We start from the raw sequence: 23993 nt of genomic DNA, 5'->3' as shown, positions 1-23993 counted from the left end.
GGAGGCAGACTATTTATCTGATGAACGAAGAGAGTCAGCCAGCCCAGAGGATGACGTAGGCCGCTTTGTCTATACCACTACTTGCCCTCCATTCAGGGCTCAGGTCATTATGAAGCCCTTGCCAGCGGGCTCTCTGGAATCTAGGTGATAGGGGCATGAGATGCCCCTTGGACACTGCTTCCCCCAGCCATGAATATGTCACAGATGGGAGTGTAGTTTATGGCATGATGCTTAAAATTAGACAGTTCGGAGTCTCAGGGTATGACTTTTAGCACCCTCAATGGGACACAGTGGTCTGTTTCAGGAGCATAGTGGCACAATTTAGCACTTGTGTGAGCCTCCTTTGATTAAAACATTACAGGCTCCCTCCCACCCCAACCTCTGATTGACTCCACACACACAGGGTGGTTCTGGGTCCTAGTCAGGCACTAAGAGTCCACTGTTTGTACTTAGCTTAGCCCCTCCCATGGCTGAAGAGTTGTGAAGTTCACGGTGGAAGGTCTCCAACAGGTGCAGTTTTTGCTGCCCTTGTGATCTAGAGGGCATGATGAGCTATCCATCGATCTGCCAGTTCTTGTTTCCTGGTATGTGTATAATTTAGAATTAGAAGCACATAAAAAAAATAGCCTTATCACTGGCAACTCTGCCTCTAATTCCACTTTGCCTTTATTTTATTCTTAATGCATGCGTGCTAAGTCGCTTCAGTCATATCTGACTCTTTTTGACTCTATGGATTGTAGCCTGCCCAGCTTCTCTGTCCATAGGATTTCCCAGGCAAGAATACTGGAGTGGGCTGCCATTTCCTTCTCCTGACCCAGGGATCGAAACTTCATCTTTTACATCAGCAGGCAAGTTCTTTACCAATTGCACCACCTGGGAAGTCCCTTTATTCTTTATAACATTATGCAGTGGGGGCTTCACCAGCTGGCACTAGTGGTCAAGAACCTGTGTGCCAATGCAGGAGACATGAGAGACACGAGTTCGATCCCTGGGTCAGAAAGATCCCCTGGAGGAGGACATGGCAACCCACTCCAGTATTCTTGCCTGGAGAATCCCATGGACAGAGGAACTTGGTGGTCTACAGCTCATAGGGTCACAAAGAGTCAGACATGACTGAAGCAACTTATCATTATGCGAATCTGATCATGTCCAGACTCAACTCTTAAAAACACTTTCCAGAACCTACTGGATAAGATCCAAATCTCTAGGCGTGGTGTGCAAGTCCTTTCAAGAAAGCCTGTCCAATCTCATGAACACGTTTCACAGAGGACAATTTTGGCACTCACAAAACGGCCACCCTAATTTCTTGCTAGCAAACCTTTTAGAAATTTTATTTACTGGTTCAGTGTTGTCCTTTCATATATTCAGAGAAGGCGGTCTCTTCACAGACAAAAGAGCTATATTACTATGATGGCTGTCCAGCCACGCCATTCCTCTTGCCTCAATGGATTTAGGTGCATGGTTCTGGACCCATTGTGACATGGTGGGTATTCAGTGGGGAGTTGGCTGGGGCACTTCCAGGAAAGATTTTATGCCTCTGGACATAAAATTTTTTTTATTTTATTATTTTATTTATTATTTTATTATTTTATTTTTTTATTTATTATTTTATTTATTTTTTTTTCTTAATTTTAATTGTTAATTTTTTTTGGCTGTGCTAGGTCTTTGTTGCTGCAAGCAAGCTTTCTCTAGCTGCAGCAAGCAGGAGCTACGCTCCATTGAAGTGCATGGGTTTCTCACCGCAGTGGCCTCTCTTGTGGAGCACAGGCTCTAAGGAAGCAGGCTCAGTAGTCATGACTCGAGGACTTAGTTGGTCCTCAGCATGTGGGATCTGCCTGGACCAGGGATCGAACCCGTGTCCCCTGCATTGGCATGTGGATTCTTAACTATTGGACCACCAGGGAAGCCCTCTGGACATTGTTGAGGATGCAGTATCTACAGTTGAGGTGGGCAACCAAAGTCTATGATGCTGAGCCCTGACACACTGAGGATGGGAAAGCAGACAGATGGAAAAAAACTGGTCCTTGATGATACTAGAAAGCCACTACATTAACTGAGAGCTCTTTTCTCTGGGAAACTTTTTAACTCAGAGCCTTTTGTTTATTTTGTTTTTTTTTTTGTTTACCCAGCATCATCTTTCACGATTCACCTTTCCTTCTACTTAAAGCCTGTGGTGGTCTCTCTCACACCTTCATGTTCTCCCCCCAATTCTCAGAAGTCCAGAGGTCCCAGGCTCTACCTTCCTTGCACTGGATCTTCAGGGGAGGGGAGGGTTTGGACTTTAACAGAGATTCCAAAGCTATAGCTTTCCTTTGGAGACTCCTGAAGGGCCAGGTTTAGCTCTGCTCTGAGGGACCTTTTGGGAAGAAATATAATTCTCATGAACTTAAGTTATTTTTATTACAATTATGTGCAAATGCAGCTAACTATGAACGCTTCATGCTTCAGGACTTAAACAGTCATAAACTCAAAACAAAGCTGCAATAAATACAAACACCAGTAGAAAGATAAATTAAAATAAAAGTAATTTGATGTGATGGGGACTTCCCTGGTAGCTCAGATGGTAAAGAATCTGCCTGCAATGCAAGAGACCCTGGTTCAATCCCTGGGTTGGGAAGATCCCCTGGAGATGGGAACAGCTACCACTCCAGTATCTTGCCTGGAGAATTCCATGGACAGAGGAGCCTGGTGGACTCCTCTGGGGGAGTCTATGGGGTCGCAAAGAGTCAGAAGTGACTGAGAGACTAAGCACAGCATAGCAATTTGATGTGATGAACAGTGTTTTTCTGAAATGAAGTTGCTGTTGGCAACATGAACTCGTACAGGTACAGCCTAACTGGTTCTTTTGCAGCTGACATGATATTCCACTGTGTGCCCAGCATGACTCAGTTCTCCCCCGACTTGTGTCTATTCAAATAACTAAGAAAATTTTGTCAGTACATGCCCCCTGGACTTCACTTGGTACAAACGCAACTCAGACAATTAAAGAAGTGCTAACTCGACCATCAGCAGGTAAACATACAACAGGAATGCAGGTACTAGCACGCAGGGCCCTAGATCAGTTACGTAGTATCCAGACATGCTTGAAACACTTTCCCCAAAATTACCAATGAGACGAATACATGGGATTTAATAATCTTCACAGACAATTCATGGGATCTCAGTTTGAGAAACATTATCCTACGGCTGACCTTGACTTCCAGTATGACCTTGAGCAAATTGTTAGCCATTGTTCAATCTCTGCACACTGTTTGTGCACAAATGATAATAATTTGGGCCCCAAGAATAGAAACATTCTTGGGAGACGAAGAAAGTTATAGAGGAGTTAAGGACAATGTCCCAGGGTCTTCAAGGGCGATAAAGGAAGGGGTGAGGGTTTATGACAGATCCCTAGAGTTGAACCAATAATGGTAGCTGAGACACTCCAATCCAACTTTGACTTTGTAGTCAAAAGGACTTGGGTTTGAACTCTAGATCTGCCAGTTGCCTGGAGAAGGCAATGGCACCCCACTCCAGTACTCTTGCCTGGAAAATCTCATGGACGGAGGAGCCTGGTAGGCTGCAGTCCATGGGGTTTCGAAGAGTCGGACACGACTGAGCGACTTCACTTTCACTTTTCACTTTCATGCATTGGAGAAGGAAATGGCAACCCACTCCAGTGTTCTTGCCTGGAGAATCCCAGGGATGGAGGAATCTGGTGGGCTGCCGTCTATGAGGTCGCACAGAGTCGGACACGACTGAAGCGACTTAGCAGCAGTAGCAGCAGCAGCCAGTTGCCATGTATATGTCTTTGGGCAAGTTCCTGACTTCTCTGATCCTGTTTCGGCCCCTGTAAAACTGGAAGTATCTCAAAATGCCACATCACAGAGCTGTGGTGAGGGCCAAGAGAGATGATTCTGGCAGGTGCTGAAGACAGAGCCTGGCACCTACCTAGCAAGGCTCAGGAATCAGCTCTTATCAGGCAGAGGCCAGGGGTTGCTGAGAATGCCACAGGCTTTGGCAAAGGATGATAGCAAAGAGAAAGTGAAGATTCTAAGATTCTGTCTATAAATAACAATATTTCTGCTATGTGACTGTGAAGATATTTCGCCCTAATGAGCCCCGCAAGCTACGCTGAGCTTCCGCTCAGCCTTTGTCTTTTCTCCTCCTTGGCTGCCTCTCCAGAGCTCGGCCCCTCCGGGTTCCGCGCCCGGGCTTGAAACTCCTTCCCTCCAGGCTTTCACAATTATTCTAGTGTTGGTCACCTGTGCGGCGAGCGCCCTCCCGTGGTTTTCCTGTTCATTGCTGGGACCGTGAGGTCCACAGAAGACTGAAGGAAGGTGGGGTTTCCAAGGCGGGCAGGAGTCCAGCGGCTCCGGCCTTTGCCTAGCTGGGCTACTCCGGGAGCCATTCGGCACCTCTCTCCTGGCCCCCGCCCCGCCCGCTCTTGGAAGAGAGAGGCGGAGGAATCTAGAAATCCTGGGTGAGAAGCAGCAACTCACCACAGATCTAAGGCAAGTTACAACCTCCCCGGTTGCCTTTTTATGAAGCGCTCTGCCCCATACACCTCAGAGGCCTCAAGGGGACTACCAAGTGATCGGTGAAGACGCGGGGAGAGTGCCTAGCATGTGCTTTTCTGTAGGATCTCACTATTTGCGTATGGCATTCCTGGCTGGGCATCTGGTGGGGGGAGACCCCAAATGGAGGTGGACAAGAGAAAGGTGTTAACTCCTCCCTCCTCCTCCGTAGCCATTACTCTGCGCTGTGTATCCGACATGTTATTGCCAGAAACCACATACCTCACATCTAATCATGCCATGCGGTGTTCCAGCTCAGAAGCCCAACGCCCTGCCTCCTCACCTTCAGAGTAAACCAAGCTGCTGCTGAGATTACCCACCTCACTCTACCTCTCTGGATTTACACGGGCAGATTCTGTCTTCCAGTTACAGCTGCATTTCCACATAACCCACTTTTATATCTCTCTGCTATTGTTCCCGAAGTCTCTTTGGCCAGGGATGGCCTGGACTCATTTCTGCAGATCTTTGTCTGATTTAAAACCCACTTCAAGCTCCAGCTCATCCATGATGTTGTCCTTGATCTTGCCTCCTCCAGAACTCAGGAGGACCTGGCCTGCCCCTCTCCTGGGTTCCCACAGCCCCTTCCAGCTCTGACTATAGCACTGGTCAGGGTGTCTTCTGTGATTCTGTACATATACAAGCATACACACATACATATATAAATACATATTTTACACATGTATATACTTGTCTGGCTCCCCCTCTAGACTGTAAATGCCCAGAGGATGCAGAGGGGGTTGTATTCCTCAATATATCCTTCACAGCTCTTACTGTCAGAACCCTGCCCTACACAAACCTTTCATAACTGTGGGATGAATTGGGAGGTGGAACTCAGGGACCCAAGTGACCCATAAGAAAAGCCACAGATGGAGATCCTGTTAGTGGGGTTTCGATGGTTGTCTCCATCAGTGGGGCCTGTATGCCATCCCACATTATCATCCCAGCAGACCCTGGGAGTGGGTACTTAATGCCATCTTTCTGATGAGGAGACTGGGAGGCTGTAGGACTCAGCCAGAGGAGCTAGATGGCAGATGGCAGTTTGGATCCTTGCTTCTCAGCAGCAAAGCCTGGCTTTCTCTCCTTCCCTTTTGGTACTTTGCTTTGTCTCACGTGAGACCTCATCACTGCTCCCTTCTGGCTCTACTCCCTCCAGGCCTAATCAGGCCCCTTTGGCTTTGGGGAGCATATTTTACAGGTCAAGAGTACATGTTGACTGATGTTGATGTTTGTACTTCAAAGATGATTGGTCAGAATATGTCTGAAAGTGGGATTGTTCTTGAAAACCTGAGTGTGCCTATAGGGCCTGGGTGCTTCTTACGCTTTGGTGTAACTGGTGGGGGGCACTCACCGTATAATACTTTGGGGGTAGCCAACTAGGATGCTGGTATTCTCGTTCTCCCCAGAAGGGAAGAGAGAATTCCTGAGGGAAGGAAATGAATTGCTAGGGACCCAGGAGGCGGCCTTGGATGGACCACTGTTAATCTCTTCTCGCACCTCCTGTCTGTCTGTCTGTCTTGCCTGGATTCTCCCCTTCAGCAGGACGTATGCCTGTTGCCTAAGCTCTCAGCCTCAGGCTGCCGTGGCTGCTTTCTCCCTCGCTGCCTCGTGGCCTCCCTTCGCCTCCCTTTGTCTGGGGTCTTTGTCTGTGGTCCCTGCGGTCCACAGTCCTCGGCCTCCCCTCCCTTTCTCCCCGGCCTGGCTGCTCCCTCCCTCTCTGCGGGGGCCGGGAGGCTCGGCGAGGGGAGCGGGCTGGGTTGCCATGGTCACATCGAAGCCTGCCGCAGCTGGCCCGGGCAGCTGCTCCTGGGGCTCCGGATGGGCGGACAAAGCCAGGCGGCCTTGGCAGCCCCAGAGCCGGAACCCCAAAGCCCTGAGGCAGGGGGGGACTGCGACCCAGGAGAACCCTGAGCTGGAGGTGAGAGGGAGGAAGCCAGAGCCCAACCGGGAGGGCAGGAGTGGGGACTGGCGCTGGGCCCTCCCTTCTCAGGGAGGGACCGGGCAGTTCAGGCTGGAGGTGTGGTGGGAGGAGGGGAGTGCGGCCGAGCCCACGGGGTGGGGAGGAGGGAAAGGATGGAGAACAGAGTTGGGGCCGAGGTGTGGCAGATGGGCTAGGGCTAGGCTGTTTCCAAGGGGAGTTCTGGGACCCTCGTGCCCTGACACCCAGAGGCAGATTCACTTCAACCTTTGGAATTGGGGCCCCTGAGCCCCTGGTCTGTCCCTTAGTTTTCCCTTTCCATTTCAGCCCCTTACTCTTCTCTTCTCCCAGGTCCCTTCCTTTCAATCCCTATCTTTCCATCTTCCTCTTCTCCCATCTCTGGGTTCCAGCCGCCTTTTTTCCCCTTGGTGTATCTGCTCCCCTTTTGAGGCCCCCTCTTTTCTCTGTCCTCCTCTCTGAGCATCCCTCTCACCCTTTCCTGCCTCCGCTCCAGTTCTCTCGCTTGCCCAGCCCTTCTCCCCAAATTCCGGTCTTGGTCTTCCCATCTTCTGCTATGCACCCTCTGTCTTCATTCTCCCTTTCCTCTCTCTGATCCCCAGTTCCCCTCTACCACAGCCTAGTTTATCCCCTGCTCTCAGAGTTCTCTCACTGTGGCCTCATCTCTCTCCATCCCCTAGGCTGCCCACAGCTGAGCTCTGTCTCATCTTTCTCCCTGTGCTACATCATCTCTTCCTCCTCCTCTCGGGCCTCAGTTTCCCAAGTGGACTTGCTGGCATCAAGCTCTCACACCCGGGGCCTTCTCCACCCCCTCACCCTGCCTCCCACCCCCCAGAGGATTCTCGCTCTCCCCAGCTGCTGACCCAGCCTGCTTGTCCCAGAGGCAGCTGCCTCTCCCAGGAAGGGGACAGCGACTTGTGTGGAGGGCCCATCCTGTCTCTCACTGGTCCTGCTGGGCTTCCCTGTAGTGGCCCGGTGGTCTTCAGGCCAGAGCTGCTCTCTCCTACGTGCTTCTCCTCACATTTTCCCCAGCTGTTCCTCCGCTTTCCTGGGCAGCAGGAGGCCATTGGCTTGAAGGGGAGGGAAGCCCAGAATGGAAGGATGGAGGGAGGAGGGTTAGAGGGTCCTCTGGGGGCTCAGGAGGACATGGGGGCCTACTGGAGTTGGGAGTGATTCAGGAGACGTGGGCGGGCTCTGGGGACCACCGACGGCTGTGTGGATACACTAGGTGTGTGGATACACTCGGTCTTGGGTACTACTCTGGGGGCCTGGATGGCAGGGACTTCCCTCTCTGGCCCCTGAGAGTCTCGGCTCAGAGCCTTGCATTCCAGCCGGCTCCAGCCCCCTCTCCGCTGTCACTTGACTCCACTGGGCCCCAGTCCCGCATCCCTCCCACTCCTTTAGCTCTGGGCTGGGATGAGGTGGGCATCACCAACTAGGAATGTCTCCTGGGGGACAAGAGGGAGCAAGGGTTTCAGGAGTCTATGGTTTCTTTGACTCTCTGCAGTGGACTCCTCGGTCTGGCACCGCCATGCCACCTGGCCAGGGTCAGCGTGCGCCTGGGGTGTGGAATGTCCCACTGGGGTGTGAGGGCTGTGGCTCCTTCCCTGAGGGATCTGGCGGCAGTTCAGCCCGGCTGCCCGCCCGGGGCTTCCCGGGAGCAACAGCCCCGGGAAGGAGGGGCCGAGAGTCCACCCAGGTGAGGTTACCCGGGAAACCTTGGCCCCACCCCCGGCGGGCCCCACCCCCGGCCCTGCCTCTCCGGGCCCAGATTCCCCTGCGGCCGACTCCGGAGGGGGAAAGTACGCCGGGGAAACCTGGGGCTTTGGTGGGAGGGGACGGAGAGACAATTCTACGGGGCTGTTTGTTAGTGAGTCCCTTAGCAGTTGGGGTTCCCGAAGGTTTGTGGGTTGACCCGGGGTTGCAGTACGTGCCCATGTGTGCCTTCGCCTCTCCCAAGGGCCCATCTCTTCCTGGTAGTGCCCTTGTGTACTTATCCGGGACGTCGTGTTTCTTTCTTGGGACTGTTGTCTGGGTCTGCACGTAGGGTGAGTTTCTATCTACCTGCTGTGAGGTGCAATGGGGCAGAGATCTGCAGTGGCGTGAAGCCCCACCCTACCCTGCAGGTGATTGGCAGGTGTGGGGTGTGGAGAGAGGTGGTGGGCCCCTGGTAGCCCCTGAATGGGGTGGAACACCTCCCCGCACAGCTCTTGTGTCCTGCCCACCTCACCCAGCAGCTCTCTGCTCTTTCTCTCACACTGGATCTGTTTACTCGTCTCTTGGCACCCAACTTCTCTATACCGCTCCTTTTTGACTGTGTGATTTTCTCTTTGCCTTTCTGTCCTCCTCCTCACCCCCGCCGCTCACCTGTCCAGGCCTGTCCTTGCCAGCGATCAGACCTTCCGACCCCACCAGGGTCAGAGCTGCCTGGGCCTGAGGGGGCCCTGCCCTGAGGAGGACGCCGAGGCTTTGAGCAGGTAGCCAGGGGAACCAGGGCCTCGGAGTCTGGACGCTAAGGTCCTTGAGAGAGACTGGGAAGGGCCTTGCTGGCTTATGGCGGGGAACTGGAGGGTGGAAGTCGAGGAAGGGGCTGGGAGAGGAGGAGCCAGCCCTCAGGCTGGGCTGGGTGTAGAGGACAGGAGACTCAGAGCAGTCAGAGAGAAGCCGAGCCTGGTGATGTGAAAAGAGTAGGTCTAGGAGGCCGGGTTGGACAGGTGAGCCCCGCTCCCTTCCCCCATTCAAACTCCGGCGCAGCGCCGGGCCTGTGGGAACGCGCTCCTTCCCTGTGCCCTGGGGCTGCTCCCCTTCACCTCCCTCTCTAGGAACTGAGCCCAGAAAAGGGGGGTGGGTGGGTGGAACGGGGGGCCATCCCGTCGTGGGGGCAGGGAGAGAGGGAGGCCCTGAGCGGTCCACAGCTGGCCCTCGCTGCGGCGATCCTCCTTTGTGGGGCTCCGGGGGGTGGGCCATGGGCGGGTGGAGAGGGGTGGGCGAGCCGAGCTGGTTACCTGGGGGAGGCCGCGGCGCGCGGGGGAATGCGGGTGGGCGTGGCGGGGCGGAGGGGAGCGCGGGGCCCGGAGGGCGGCGCCGGGCGTGGGAGCGGCAGGCGGGGACGGTCCGGCCCGGGCGGGGGAAGGGAGGGCCGCGGCCCGGGCGCGCGGAGAGCCGGCGGAGCGGGGGAGCGGGGAGGGGGAGGCGGCGCCTGGGCTCGAGCCGCCCCAGCCCTGGCTCCTCTCCCCGGAACAGGCCCCCGACAGCTGCTCGCGGGAGCCGCCTCCCGACACCCGAGCCCCGCCGGCGCCTCGCGCTCCCGGCTCTTGGCTCCCTCCGCCTCCCCCTCCCCGCGCCCCGCCGCCCCGCCGCCGCCGCCGCCGCCGCCGCCGCCGCCGAGGAGGCCCCGCTTCGGGGTCGGACGCCCGGGTCTGCGGCGAAGAGCGATGAGAGGTAGGGAGAGCGGCGGGAGGACCCCGGCGGGGTGGAGGGGCGAGGGCGGCGGCCCGGGACTCCGGGGGCGTACGGTGGCCCAAGGATGAGGGCCTGGGCGGGAGGCAGGACGTTCCCGGGCTGGACTTGGTTGTCCAGCGTTGCTAAGTCAGTCCCTGCCCGCCTCCCCAGCGCTCTGGCTTACTGCTCGGAAAATGCGGGCGGGGGGCCGGGGGAGTGGGGGGACCCCTGACCTCCTAGAAAGTGTGTTCCAGTCTTGAGGAAGGACCCCCTAACTCAGTCTGGAAGGAACTGCACCCCAGGAAAACAGGTGTTCATATGTTCCCCCCGCCCCCCATCATCTCCCAACTTCCTGGAGAAGTGGGCCTGTCCTCCCACTGGGCCAGTCTCTGCGGGCATCTACTCACTGTTAAGCCTGCTCACCCAGCCAGCTCCCAGTTGGGCAGCCTGGCCTCAGGCCAGCAGAGAGAGGGCCTGACACCCTAACCTGCCAGCGACAGGCGCTCATTCAGGCTGGATGGTCAGCTGGTTCTGCCAGGAGATACTGTCATTGCCCAGTGAGCACCATCCTCAGTGTCCCTCCCCTACTCCCTCCTCTCCAGCCTTCACCCTACAGGTCCCCTGCTGGTGGACATTCCTTTCCAGCACCTCCACCCCCAGCCAGACTCACTGTTGCTTTTGGCACATAGGTGTGCCCAGAATTGAGTGGTACAGTGGAGACAGGTGAAAGCTGAGCCTATGGGAAAGCAGAGAAATGGCTTTTCTTATCGTCACTCCAGCCACCCAAGTTTCCTTCTGTTCCCCACTCTCTTGACTTCCTTATGGTCACCTTGAGTATTAGTGGGTGGGCTGCAGTTCACTTGGGATCCTGTGCCCGGGGACCCGAGTGTGTGTGTCTCACACTGTCCTCTGATCATAGGAACATGTCTATCATGTCAGGTTCACAGGTGTCGGAGGATGGCTAGTCACTAAGTGGACTTGAAAGAATGCAGAGGTGTGGATGGAGCTGATGTGTGCACAAGTGTCTGTATTTGCCCCGGGTTGGGGGGATGTCTATGTATGTAATGGATTTATGAGACTCTCTGGAAGTCTGTGAGACAGAGGTTTGTGTATGTGTGTGCGTGTACCCTACATCTAACCCCAGTGTTTACATCTGGCTCTCTAAGTTTGAGTGACCACGTGTGTATGTGTGTGTGTGTGTGTGTACAGAGCTCTGTGGGTGTTGTCTGGAGTCGGGGTTGGGGGTTGGGAGAAGAGGGTGATGGGCTTGCAGCAGAGTGTTCCAGCCCCTGACTTGTAATTGGTTGTGATGGGGTTGGGAAAGGTCTTCTGGGCCTGTCCTTGGTGCTTCTGACCCAGTGGAGAGAAGTGGGGTGACAGGGTGTCAGAGAACAGATTGCCCCAGACGCCTCTGTGCATTTCTCCGCTTGGCTCTGTGCCCTGCGCTTCGAAGCCTGCTCTGTTTACCTCTTGCTTTGTGTTTCTCGCCCTGTCTCCCCCTGCCTTCTTTCCTCTGCCTGTCTTTGTATCTCTGCCCCAGGCTCCTCTTGCTTGCTCCGTCTGGCTGCGATGACTCATCTGGGGTAGGCATGAAGGTTACTCAGGGGAACAAGGGCCCCGCTGTTCCCTGGGGAGGTGGGGGGTGGAGAGCAGCACCCAGGAACGCCAGGCTGCCTGCCTGGGGCTCCGGCAGTCTGCTCTGGGTGTTGGCTCCCTGACCCCCAAGGGACCAGGTGTGATGCTTCTGGTTCCAGCTCTCTTTTGATAGCTGGGTCCCCCCACAACTCAGTAGCCCCTCAGCTGCTGCTGCAGCAGAGCTGTGGGGGTCTCAGCTGCCTCTTACATTCCTGCCCTAGAGCATTGTGGGAGCAGCTGGAGGAGGACAAAGGGATGGGGGAGTGTCCCCCCACTCCTCCAACCTCCTGGGGTGACCTGGCTTCCCTGTCTTTAGAACCGCCCTCATCTCCAAGGCAACTCAGCCTTTCCCTCTGCCCTGGGCTCTTCCTTCTGAGGCAGCCCTCTTCAGAAACTGGAACTGGGGGAATAGGATGTCAAGATCTTAGGAAGGGAAGGCAGAGCAGGCAGAGGGGACCTGATGGCAGAGAGGGTAAAGGTAGGAGGGGTGGTACTAGGAGTCCCAAAGAATTCCACAGCCTGGAGAACTGAGTGCTGACCTCTGCTGGGAAGAAGACAGGTCAAGATAATTTGGTCTGGCTCTGGGCCTGGGACTGAGGCTGGGGAGGGTAGGTACCTGGGTTCATAAGGAATTGTAGTTGAAATGGTTTTCAGGGGTGGGGTGGGGCAAGCTGCCTGGGGCCCAGTGAGGAAGACCCAGGATTCTTGAGCTGTAACAGGCACAGGTCACCTGGGGATTGCATTAAAATGCAGATTCTGATTGTGTGGGTCTGAGAGTCTGCATTTCGCCAAGCACCCAGGTGTTGCTGAAGCTGCTGGGTCAGGGGCCAGCATGGCTGTGGCGGGCACTGCGATTGGGAAGTGCTGGGGTCCCCCACTTGTTTGAGAATTCTGGTCTCCTAAGTGGGGAGGGAAACCAGCGTTTAGCTCTGTGTCTGGCACATGGGGAGCATTCTAAAAATACCGCTGATGCTGTTAAACAGCGACTGTTGTGGTCATTTTGCTCCAGTTATCCCCAGAGCAATCCATTCTGTCTCTCCCATGCTGTTGGCCGTGAGCCAGTCTCCCTGATTGCCCTTACACTAACCTTCCCCCCACGCTTATGTCCCTTGCAGAGATGCTGCCCCCGCCCCCATAGGCCCAAGGGATCTGGAGCAATGGGACCAGGGGCCCTTTCATTTCTACTGCTGCTGCTCTTGGTGGCAACTGGAGATGCTGACATGAAGGGACATTTTGACCCTGGTGAGGAGACTGGCTGTTGGGTCCCTGATGGATGGGGCTTGGGAGACTGAGTCGGTGGCCTTGACCCTCCATATGCCTGTGTTCACCCAGCCAAGTGCCGCTATGCCCTGGGCATGCAGGACCGGACCATCCCAGATGGTGACATCTCTGCCTCCAGCTCCTGGTCAGACTCCACCGCCGCTCGCCACAGCAGGTACCTAGCACACCTGGGGCTGTCCCAGAGGGCAACCCCTGGGGCTGCTGCTTGTGCTTCCAGCCCTCTGACCAAGTCAAGAGGCTTCTGAGAGGGCCAATGCCAATGGCAACCCCCCGGCCCAGTTTCAAGTGTCTGGGTGGGGATTAAATACTGGAGACAGAGGCAGACCTAGGGCCAGGTATCCCCTGTGACCTCCTGCCCCCTCCCAGGCTTGAAAGCAGCGACGGAGATGGCGCCTGGTGCCCTGCAGGGCCGGTGTTCCCCAAGGAGGAGGAATACCTCCAGGTGGACCTGCGGCGGCTGCACCTGGTGGCACTGGTAGGCACCCAGGGACGGCACGCAGGGGGCCTGGGCAAGGAGTTCTCTCCCAGCTACCGACTGCGTTACTCCCGGGACGGCCACCGCTGGATGGACTGGAGGGACCGCTGGGGCCAGGAGGTGAGGCTGGGGGGATAGCCCCGGAAGTCTAGGTCCCCTCTGTGCCCCAGCTGTGTGCTGTACACTAATGACTCTGCAGTGTGTGCCCTCTCTAGCCTGGGCATCTCCCCTGAGCTCCATCAAGTGTTGCAAACCTGACCACTTCCCACCTAGATGTGTAATAGGCTTCTCAAACTTACCATAAACTTCTCAGGCTGAACTTGATCCCCATTCCCACCCCAAACCTCCTCCGCCTCCAGCATTCTCTAACTCAGGAAATGGTACCACTGTAAGCTAAGATGCTATCCCTGATTCCTCTATTCTTTCCACCTCCTACTTTAAAGCATCAGCAAGGCAAGTCTGTTCTGCCTCCATGATATTTCCTGAAATCTGCTCACTTCTTAGCACGTCCATCTCTACTGCCCCAGGCCAGGCCCCACCATCCCCTGCTTAGACGAATGCAATAGTCTCCAAATGGCTCTCCTTGCTTCTTTCTTTCCTGAAGTCATCTCCACCTGGAGGCTACATCCAGGGTGCCTGAGAAAATGCCAAGCAGATGCCTCATGCCTGGCTCACTCCCTCTGCTGGCTTTCCTCCCCGCCAGCACAAAAGCTGAGCTCCCTCCTGGGTGCAGAAGCTCAGCCCAGGCTGGCTCTTGTCCACACCCCTTAGTCCTCTCCCTGTTCATACAGGCCATGCTGATTTTCTTGCTGTTCCTGGAACATTCTAGGGCTCACCCCACAGTCTCAAGATACCTTCACTTGCCAGTCTCTGTGCCTGGAAAGCTCTCTCTCCCCAGCTGTGCCCAGGCTTTCCTCCCTCCATTCAGTTCTCCCCCAAGATATCACCTCCTCAGAGCCTTTTTGGACTCCCCACCTCCTGCTGCCTCTTGCTTGTAGAGCTGCCTCTCCTCTTGGACTCTACAGGGGAGGGATGGATGCTCACCCCCTAGAGGCTGTGCCTGGCTGGTGCAGAGTAAGTGCTCAGCCAGTGGCTGCTGAGTGAACAGAGGGATTGGGGTGACGGAAGAGGGAAGCCAGAGCAGGGGTGCAGAGCTGCGAGGGCCTGGGTGGAATCCGGGCACAACAGGATGAGCAGAGCCAGGCAAGGAAGGGATGGGAGAGCTGATGCTGGAGGTCAGGACAGACGGTCAGGCTGGGAGGGGTATCAGAGGGCTCTGCTGCAGCCCCTTGACTTATTGAAGGCCCGGCTGTACTCCACGGCCCCGGGTGCTTGGTGCCACCCTTTGTGGGTCTCTCTGTGACCACTATGGGCTGGGCCAGGAAGCCACTGGTGGCTGGGAAGTTAGATCTGATCTGGAGCCTTCTTCTCTCATCTATCCCATGTCCTGGCCCACAGGTGATCTTAGGTAATGAGGATCCTGGGGGAGTGGTGCTGAAGGACCTTGGGCCCCCCATGGTGGCCCGACTGGTTCGCTTCTATCCCCGGGCAGACCGGGTCATGAGCGTGTGTCTGCGGGTGGAGCTCTATGGCTGCCTCTGGAAGGGTGAGTGTTCAGACCCCAAGAATTCATTCCTGTCCTGGGGATGGGGGAGCGGGGACAGGGGAGCGAGGCGTCAAGGATCCTCTCTCCTGTTGGGAAGCTGTCCCTATGAGTGAGGAGGGGACAGGCAAGCATTGCCTCTGCCATGCCAGTGGCCTATGGCAGCACTTGAGAGAGGGGCCTGAAACCCACCCAAGCCTGACACAGGGGTGGGGGAGGGAGGCTAGAGGTTCTGTGCCCCTAACGCCCCTCCTACCCCCACCCCAGATGGACTCCTGTCTTACACGGCCCCTGTGGGGCAGACGATGTACTTATCTGAGGCCGTGCACCTCAATGACTCCACCTACGATGGATATACCACGCACACTGTTGGCGGGTGAAAGAAGCGGGCCCCGCAGGACACGGAGCCTGGGGTGGGAGGGTGGATGGGGTGGGTGGGGCAGGGGTGTGGTTAGCTGTCTGGGCAGGGAGAGGGCGGAACTGCAGAGAGGCATGGCTTGGGTGGGGCCTCCAGGGACAGGACCAGGATTGAGGGGTAGCAGGGTGACCACTAGCTCATGTGATACTTGGTGCGAATTAGGAAAAGGCAAAGACACTTAGCTCCATTGTAAATCGTCACAGTAAATACACACATTGTGGGTTGAGCGATGTCCCTTAGAGGCGGAGCCTTTGTGTAACATGTGACTGCAAGGTGCTCCACCCCACCCTCCTCCCCGGGTGTGGAGAAGAGAGAGCTGTGTGAGGCTGGGGCGAGGGTGAGGGGGTTGCTGGGCCAGGCTGGCCAGATCACTGGGAAGCAGGGCTGTAGAGCACGCAGACAGGTGACACTTTCTTCTCTTCCAACCTCTTCTTCCTCGGCCCCCTGCTTGCCAGGCTGCAGTACGGAGGGCTGGGCCAACTGGCAGATGGTGTGGTGGGGCTGGATGACTTTAGGAAGAGCCAGGAGCTACGGGTCTGGCCGGGCTACGACTATGTGGGCTGGAGCAACCACAGCTTCCCCAGTGGCTACGTGGAGATGGAGTTTGAGTTTGAGCGGCTGAGGGCCTTCCAGGCCATGCAGGTGGGTGCGGCCAGCTCCCAGGAAGGGCTCTGAGACCACGCTGGGTTCCCTGGGGTGCCCGCTTGGGCTCTCCTTGCCTGAGGGCCTTCCAGGCCATGCAGGTGGGCGCGGCCAGCTCCCAGGAAGGGCTCTGAGACCAGGCTGGGTGCCCCGGGGTGCTCGCTTGGGCTCTCCTGGCCTTGACCTTGTGTCCCTCCTCCCTTTCCCCCAGGTCCACTGCAACAACATGCACACGCTGGGAGCCCGCCTGCCCGGTGGGGTGGAGTGTCGCTTCAAGAGGGGCCCGGCCATGGCCTGGGAGGGGGAGCCCGTGCGCCATGCTCTGGGGGGCAGCCTGGGGGACCCCAGAGCCCGGACTGTGTCAGTGCCCCTGGGCGGCCGCATGGGCCGCTTCCTGCAATGCCGCTTTCTCTTTGCGGGGCCCTGGCTACTCTTCAGCGAAATCTCCTTCATTTCCGGTAAGCCCCTGGTCTCTGCCCAGTTCCAGGCCCCTGGGATTGCTAACCCGTAGTGACCCCAAATAGTCATTCTTGGCAGCAATGAGCCTTTCCAAGCAGGGCTGTGCTTAGTCACCCAGTCGAGTCTGACTCCTTGCGACCCCTTGGACTGTAGCCCACCAGGCTCCTCTGTCCATGGGATTCTCCAGGCAAGAACACTGGAGTGGGTTGCCATCTTCTTCTCTAGGGGATCTTCCCAACCAAGGGATTGAACCCAGCAGGGGGCCCTAACTAATTTGAACCCCTCTTCCCCATTTCTCCCTGCCTATCTCAGTCTTTCCTTTATGAGCTCCTCACTCTTGACTGATGGTGAGCAGTATGACTGTGGTTGTTAAAATATTGAAATATTCTGTGCTGTTTGAGAAGTAGCCTCTTCTCTGAGCCTCCTGAGCCCCACCCTGGGCTCCCCCTGAGTCCAGCTTCTCCCCACAATCCAGCAACTAAAAGGTTAACACCTACCACAGCCACAACCCTCCAGGATCCTATTCTACCACCCTTCCCAGTGGGTTGCTGCATACACTGAGTATCAGCCCCGCTGCCTGTTGTTTAGTTGTTCAGTCGTGTCTCTTTTGAGACCCCGTGGACTGCAGCCCACCAGGCTCCTCTGTCCATGGGATTTCCTAGGCAAGAATACTGGAGTGGGTTGCCATTCCCTTCTCCAGTGGATCTTCCTGACCCAGGGATCAAACCCTGGTCTCCTGCATTGCAGGTAGATTCTTTACTGCTGAGCCACCAGGGAAGCCCTGCTCCTGCTTCTGACCAAACAGCAGGTCATTCCTGGCTCTCGTGCATGTGTGCCTCCCTTTGGTTGCCCCCTTATCTGACTCCCTCTTTTTTCTCCCTTCTCCCCAGATGTTGTGAATGACTCCTCCCTGGCTTTGGGGGGCACCTTCCCACCAGCCCCCTGGTGGCCACCCGGCCCCCCTCCCACAAACTTCAGCAGCTTGGGTGAGCCGCCCTCGGGCCCCTTAAAGGCGTGTGGGTCCTGTGCCACCAGTCGTCCCTGGGGCCCCCGCAGCATGGGTGGGGGGGTCTCCCATGGTCCTGACCCTTGTGCTCCCCCCGCCAGAGCTGGAGCCCAGGGGCCAGCAGCCTGTGGCCAAGGCCGAGGGGAGCCCGACCGCCATCCTCATTGGCTGCCTGGTGGCCATCATCCTGCTGCTGCTGCTCATCATTGCCCTCATGCTATGGCGGCTGCACTGGCGCCGGCTCCTCAGCAAGGTGGGCGATGGGGGGACGGGTGGGATGCGGGGGCAGAGAGTGGGGCTCCCGTGTTAGTTCGGGGTCCAGCAGGGACCACAGAGCGCAGTCGAATGAGAATAATTAGAGGGAGGCTTAGTAAGAAGCCCACATCGAGAGACTTGGGCAGGGGGTATGTAAATCAGGAGAAGCAGTGCAGTTCCTAGGGCCTGCTCACCGCAGTGCTGCCCTCATCCCTGGGCCTGTGGGTGAGAGGAAGAGGCAGTGACGGGAACCCAGGAGGAATCTAGGAGGAGTGTGGACAGGGCGCCTGAGTCAGGCAATGGACATGGGTGCCGGGAGGCGGCTCACCTGGGTCCATCCCTTGGGGTGAGGCTGGGAGGCTAAACTCCCTGATCTCACTTCCTGCCTGTTCTCCAGACTCCTGCTGGGGACCCTCTCTGGCCAACCCAGACCCAGCCCGCTGATGTGGCCCACACATCAACCTCTTGGGGCAGAAGCCCAGTGGGAAAAGGTGGCGAGTGGAGCTAGAGGGGCGACTGGAAGAAGTGGGGCACACCACCACCCCTGTCCACATCTTCTGGGCGAGAGTCCAGTGGTGGTGATAACGCGTTAAAGTTGATAGTTATGAACTGGTAGGATTTGGGTTGGAACCACATTGTGGGACTTAAATGCACTGAAGCCTGTTTCTTTGCCGGTGAGATGGAGTAATAGTAGACACAATACAGGCCTGTAGTGAGGCCTGAAGGAGGGCACACGTGTAGAGCATTTAACAAACAGCTGAGCAGTAGCTGCGCTTAATGTTTCCTGTTCCCCACGACAAGGCCGAGCGTAGGGTATTAGAAGAGGAGCTGACGGTTCATCTCTCTGTCCCCGGGGATACCATCCTCATCAACAACCGCCCAGGCCCCCGAGAGCCACCCCCTTATCAGGAGCCGCGGCCTCGTGGGAATCCACCCCACTCTGCTCCCAGTGTCCCCAACAGCTCGGGTAAGACCTGCCTTTTTCCAGTCCCACCTCCATCCTCTGCCTGTCTTCCTAGTGTGTCCTTTCCTCTCTCCTTTACCGTTCCTTTCTTTTCCTTTACCAAACTGTCTTTCCCAGTTTCAACTCATTTTTTTATTTCTGTGTCCCTGGTCCCAGCCCTCTACGTTACTCATGTCCCTAGCGTATAATTTCCCTCCGGAATTTCCCACAGTTCCTAGCGCTCTCATCCTGTTACTGTGTCTCCCACACACCCCACTCTCTTCTCTGTTGTGTCTTTTCATTGTGTCTTCCTGGCTCCTCTCCTCTCCTAGACTCACCATGTTCATTCTGTCCGTCTATCTGTATTTATATATCCATTCTGTCATTTTTCCATCTGTTTGTCCATCGATCCATATATACTCATGCATCCATTTGTCCATCCATCATCCATTCATTAGCCATTCATCATCTGTTTGTTCTTTCATCATCTATCCCTGCACTCACTCTCCATCTATCCACATACATTCATCCATCCATCTACCCGTCCATTCATCATCTATTCATCCATCCATCACCTATCCGTCCAGTTATCCAGCACCCTCCAGATCCTTGTTTTACACAGTCTCTCTCAGTACATTCGGTCTCATCAACCCTAGTCTTGCCCTGTTCTGTGTCTCCCTGTCTGTCTAGCCTTGAGTCTCATCCCTTCCCCTTGTCTCCCCCCGCCCACCCTCTGTCTAGCCTTGAGTCTCACCCCTTCCCCGTGTTTCCCCCCCTCCTTCTCCCGACAGCGTTGCTGCTCTCCAATCCGGCCTACCGTCTCCTTCTGGCCACTTACGCCCGCCCCCCTCGAGGCCCGGGCCCCCCCACACCCGCCTGGGCCAAACCCACCAACACCCAGGGTAAGCCCCTCCACCCCTAGGCTCTGCCAGGCTCCTGGTACCTCTACTGGGGCAGGGAAAGTCCTCAGACCTTGCTCTCCCTCCTCTCCCGACTGTGGCCTCTTCTGCTCTCCTGAGCTCCCAAGGAAGAAGCTTTTATGCCCATACTGCTGTTCTGCTGCTGCTTGGTCCTTTTTAAGGCTGTTCCCTTGAGCTGAGGAGTAGAAAGCTCCCTGGTTCTCAGCTTGGTTCCCCTCCTCCTGTCGCGCCCATCTCTTGAGCTCCCAGAGCCAGAGAGGAGGATGCTGCGGTGGCTCCAGGCTCTCTGTAAGCCCCCCTTCACTCTCCCCTCTCTAGAGCCGCAAGGAGGCCCTCTCCCCAATGTGTCCTCTCTCTGCTCCCGCCCCCGCCCTTCCGTCTGCTCCTCCTCTCCCCTGTGTTGCCTTCTTGTCGCCCCTTCCCCAGGGCTAAGCGGGGACAGCTCTGCTTCCTCTCCTGTCTGTAGATTCCATGTTGTGCGGGCTGGGAGGCACTGTTTTCTCCCTCCATGTGCCCCTGTCTCTCCTTGTCTCTGAGCTTGGTGTGTTGGGCCAGGGAGGGTTTGGGTAACCATGGCAGAGAGGATGAAAGGATGAAAGCAGGGGGTAGCCCAGCAACGTGAATGGCAGTGGCCGGTGGTGAGTGGGACAAGGGTTTGGAAATTGGAGAGTCACCAGATGGCTGGGACCATCCTTCTAGTGGTGGGTAGAGGAATTCCACTTTCAGCCAAGACTTTTTCATGGTCCTGGACTGTGCTAGGATCCCTAGAGAACATGAGTTCATGACCTTCTTTGCTTATCCATTTCCACTGCCTTGAAAGCTCTCTAGCAGCTCTTATCCCGTGCCAGCGCCTCCTCTGTTTTGAGGCTGCTGGGTGGAATACCAGGAGGTGGAGGGTAGGCCCCATCTCTCGCCCACCTGAGAGGCAGGGGATGGGGCCTCTGGGCGGCGGGGGATGTGGAGAACCTTGGCTCTCAGGGGCTGTTCTTGATGCCTCTTTCTGTCTTCTTTCCCTCACCCCTCCAGCCTGCAGTGGGGACTATATGGAGCCTGAGAAGCCAGGTGCCCCGCTTCTGCCCCCACCTCCCCAGAACAGCGTCCCCCATTATGCCGAGGCTGACATTGTCACCCTGCAGGGCGTCACCGGGGGCAACACCTATGCTGTGCCCGCGCTGCCCCCAGGGGCGGCTGGGGATGGGCCCCCCAGAGTGGATTTCCCTCGGTCAAGGCTCCGCTTCAAGGAGAAGCTTGGCGAGGGCCAGTTTGGGGAGGTAAGTAGGATTCCTTTCCAGCCGTCGGTAGTGGGGCTGCACGCCACAGCCAGGCCTCCCCTTGGCCAGCAGCCTGTCCTCCGTGGCTGTGTTGTTCCAGTTGGCCCTGTCACCTTGGTGAAGCTCGAGGCTCCTAGCAAATCGCCTTCTTCCTCTAGGTGCACCTGTGTGAGGTAGAGAGCCCTCAGGATCTAGTCAGTCTTGACTTCCCCCTCAGTGTGCGCAAGGGACACCCTTTGTTGGTAGCGGTCAAGATCCTACGGCCGGATGCCACCAAGAATGCCAGGTGAGGACCAGGGATGGCGTCTGGAAGGTGAAGAGTGAGAAGTGATTGAGAGAAACCTGGAAGAGTGGGGAGAGTGGCTAGGGGCTAGTGAGCAGGGGTGCGGGGGTGCTAGATTAGAAACTGCAGGGCAGCCCCTCGGTGACCTGCCACCTTCTCCCTGCTTCTCCAGGAATGACTTCCTGAAGGAGGTAAAGATCATGTCGAGGCTGAAGGACCCAAACATCATCCGGCTGCTGGGTGTGTGTGTGCAGGACGACCCGCTCTGTATGATAACCGATTACATGGAGAACGGCGACCTCAACCAGTTCCTCAGTGCCCACCAGCTAGAGGACAAGGCGACGGAGGGGCCCGGGGATGGGGAGGCGGCCCAGGGGCCCACCATCAGGTACACACACAAGGGGTCTCACCTGCTCCCCTCGCCCCAGCTTAGAGGGAAAGGGGAAGCACGGGGTGGGCAGACAGGCAAGGTTCCAGGAGGGGGCCTGGGATGAGACACACGTGGCCGTGTTCATCTGGAACTCGAGGGGCAGGAAGGCCAGAGATGACGACAGTGAGGGTGGTGCAGGTCAGGAACTGCCCTGTGCTCTCTCTCCCTCACTCTCTCTCTGCCCCTGAGTGCAGACGGGAGCATAATAAACATGGTATCTCTTTGGGGTCAGATGAGCATAGAGAAAGGTTGAGTGGGCCTCCACCTGGACTTTCCATCTCTGCCCCAGGAGGAGGGAGAACCCAGTCCTGGGAAGCGGGCTCTCCTTCATCTCCCAGCAATCTGTGAGGTAGGCACGGGTCTAGGGCTGCCCCATGACCCTCTGTTGTCGGCTCCCGTACCCAGCTACCCGATGCTGCTGCACGTGGCGGCCCAGATCGCCTCGGGCATGCGCTATCTGGCCACACTCAACTTTGTGCATCGGGACTTGGCCACGAGGAACTGCCTGGTTGGGGAAAATTTCACCATCAAAATCGCCGACTTTGGCATGAGCCGGAACCTCTACGCTGGGGACTATTACCGCGTGCAGGGCCGGGCGGTGCTGCCCATCCGGTGGATGGCCTGGGAGTGCATCCTTATGGTGAGAGGCCCTTACAGAGGTGGGCAGGGAGGGGAGGCTGGGGCAGCACTGACTGCCACTCGGAGCCCTGGGATCTCATTCAGTCACCTGCCTTCCCTGGACTGCAGTCTTCCTCATCACTAAAGTGAAAGTTTGGGCTAATGTTCTACAAGGTCTCAAGGGACTTGAGGAAGAGGGAGTTATGGTGTGATGGGGAGCAGTCCAGGAGCCAAGATCGAGTATGAGAGATGGAGTCAGGGTAGCAGAGAGAAAGGAAGATAAAGAAGCTAGAGACAGATTGGGAATCAGGACCAGAAAATGGAAAGAAAGATGGATAGAAACGGGAAGAGGTGAGGCGAGGACTAGAGCAGCAGAAGGAAGGCAGAGCCAGGGGAGAGGAGTGGGCTTTGTGGGAAAGAGGGCCAGCTAAGGAGGGTGGAGTGTCGGCGGGGAGGGAGTGAGTGGGGTGGGTGGTGATGCTGAGTGGACAGGGTCCCAGTGGGGAGAGGAGGAGGGTCTCTGTCATCTGATGGCTTTCTCTGCCTCTGTTGCCTTACCACACACCAGGGGAAGTTCACAACCGCCAGTGACGTGTGGGCCTTTGGGGTCACCTTATGGGAGGTGCTGATGCTCTGCAGGGCCCAGCCCTTTGGACAGCTCACTGATGAGCAAGTCATCGAGAATGCAGGGGAGTTCTTCCGGGACCAGGGCCGGCAGGTGAGAGCAGAGGGGAGGGAAGATGGGTCCGAGGGGCCAGAAGGGCCAGAGCCTGTCATCTTAGGGACTAAAGACCATTTGCCTGCCTTTCATCCATGCTGCCACAATGCAGGTGTACCTGTCCCGGCCCCCGGCCTGCCCGCTGAGCCTGTATGAGCTGATGCTCCGGTGCTGGAGCCGGGAGCCTGAGCAGCGACCACCCTTTTCCCAGTTGCATCGGTTCCTGGCAGAAGATGCGGTCAACACAGTGTGACTCACAACACCCAGCCGCCCCCATCGGGGGGATTCAGGGGAGGCTAGTGGCACTAAACAAGAGGAGCTTACGGCACCCCCACTCCATTCTCCCTCCTGACCTCCCTTCACCTCTGAGAGGCAGTGTGGCTGAAGGTGGGCTGGGCCTGCCAGGGAGCTGATGCCCTCCCTTCCCCGGACACGCTCTCATGCCTCCTTCCTGCTCCTCTCCTAGAAGCCCCTGCCGCCCACCCAGCTGGCCCTGTGGATGGGATCCTCTCTGACCTCCTTGAGCCATCCCTTGGGGAGGCTGGGAGAAGATATAGGGCAGACACTGGACCTGGCCCACTGGCGCACCTGGGCCCCACTGGACAACACTGGTACCTGGAGAGAAGGCTGCTGCCCCCAGCCTCTCTCTTTCCGTCACACACTGGACCCCACTGGCTGAGAATTTGGGAAGTGAGGAGGACAAGAAAGGGAGAAGGGGGTTCCCTTGTATCTCCTCCTGGAATTGCCCTCAGCTTTGGCCTTTCCCTCCTCCATCCTCTGAAACACTGGACTTGGGGGTGATCCCCACCCCCACCCTTCTGCCTCCCCACCTCCCACCTGCCGTGTTGTAGCTAGAACTTCTCCAAGCCTGTATGTTTCTGTGGAATAAGTATTGGGATTAGCGGGGAAACAGAGAGCAACGGCCTGTGGCCCTGGGGTTGGACATCTCTATCGTAGCTGCCACATTGGTTTTTCTATAATCACTTGGGGTTTGTACATTTTGGGGGGGGAGAGACACAGATTTTTACACTAATATATGGATCTAGCTCAATGCTATTTTAATCCCCTGCACTAGGCAGGTAATAATAAAGGTTGAGTTTTCCACA

At 56.7% G+C, this 23993-nt stretch overlaps 1 protein-coding gene across 9 annotated transcripts; it reads left to right on the top strand.

The window, feature by feature from the left end:
• Window positions 1-6340: 6340 nt before the first annotated feature.
• Window positions 6341-23993, top strand: DDR1 (discoidin domain receptor tyrosine kinase 1). 9 transcript variants are annotated; one of them, XM_070778254.1, is made up of 21 exons: window positions 6406-6471; window positions 7997-8188; window positions 8865-8966; window positions 9733-9930; window positions 12681-12807; window positions 12898-13000; window positions 13213-13441; window positions 14780-14927; window positions 15192-15300; window positions 15798-15984; window positions 16196-16442; window positions 17334-17429; window positions 17551-17702; window positions 18506-18671; window positions 19439-19549; window positions 20594-20838; window positions 20997-21124; window positions 21294-21509; window positions 21957-22191; window positions 22738-22887; window positions 23000-23993. In XM_070778254.1, exons 5-21 carry the CDS (start codon window positions 12723-12725, stop codon window positions 23138-23140), a joined length of 2748 nt encoding a protein of 915 aa, XP_070634355.1. In that variant the 5' UTR covers window positions 6406-6471; window positions 7997-8188; window positions 8865-8966; window positions 9733-9930; window positions 12681-12722; the 3' UTR covers window positions 23141-23993. The 9 variants fall into 9 exon arrangements, with proteins under 9 accessions (XP_070634353.1, XP_070634352.1, XP_070634356.1 ...); XM_070778255.1 differs by lacking the exon at window positions 7997-8188 and having other exon boundaries at window positions 6354-6471; XM_070778259.1 differs by lacking the exons at window positions 6406-6471; window positions 7997-8188 and adding an exon at window positions 8273-8291.

This window comes from Bos indicus, chromosome 23 (assembly GCF_029378745.1).
Source record: "Bos indicus isolate NIAB-ARS_2022 breed Sahiwal x Tharparkar chromosome 23, NIAB-ARS_B.indTharparkar_mat_pri_1.0, whole genome shotgun sequence".
NCBI classification, from domain to species: Eukaryota; Metazoa; Chordata; class Mammalia; order Artiodactyla; family Bovidae; genus Bos; species Bos indicus.
This window is presented reverse-complemented; position numbering and strand designations above follow the sequence as displayed.

What these genes read in the sequence shown, in the direction of transcription:
- DDR1 (XM_070778251.1), top strand. Translation starts at nt 12,723, where the DNA reads ATGGGACCAGGGGCCCTTTCATTTCTACTGCTGCTGCTCTTGGTGGCA. An exon ending in GCGAGGGCCAGTTTGGGGAG is followed by an intron (nt 20,839 to 20,996) that starts GTAAGTAGGATT and finishes TTCTTCCTCTAG; the next exon opens with GTGCACCTGTGTGAGGTAGA. An exon ending in GCCCAGGGGCCCACCATCAG is followed by an intron (nt 21,510 to 21,956) that starts GTACACACACAA and finishes TCCCGTACCCAG; the next exon opens with CTACCCGATGCTGCTGCACG.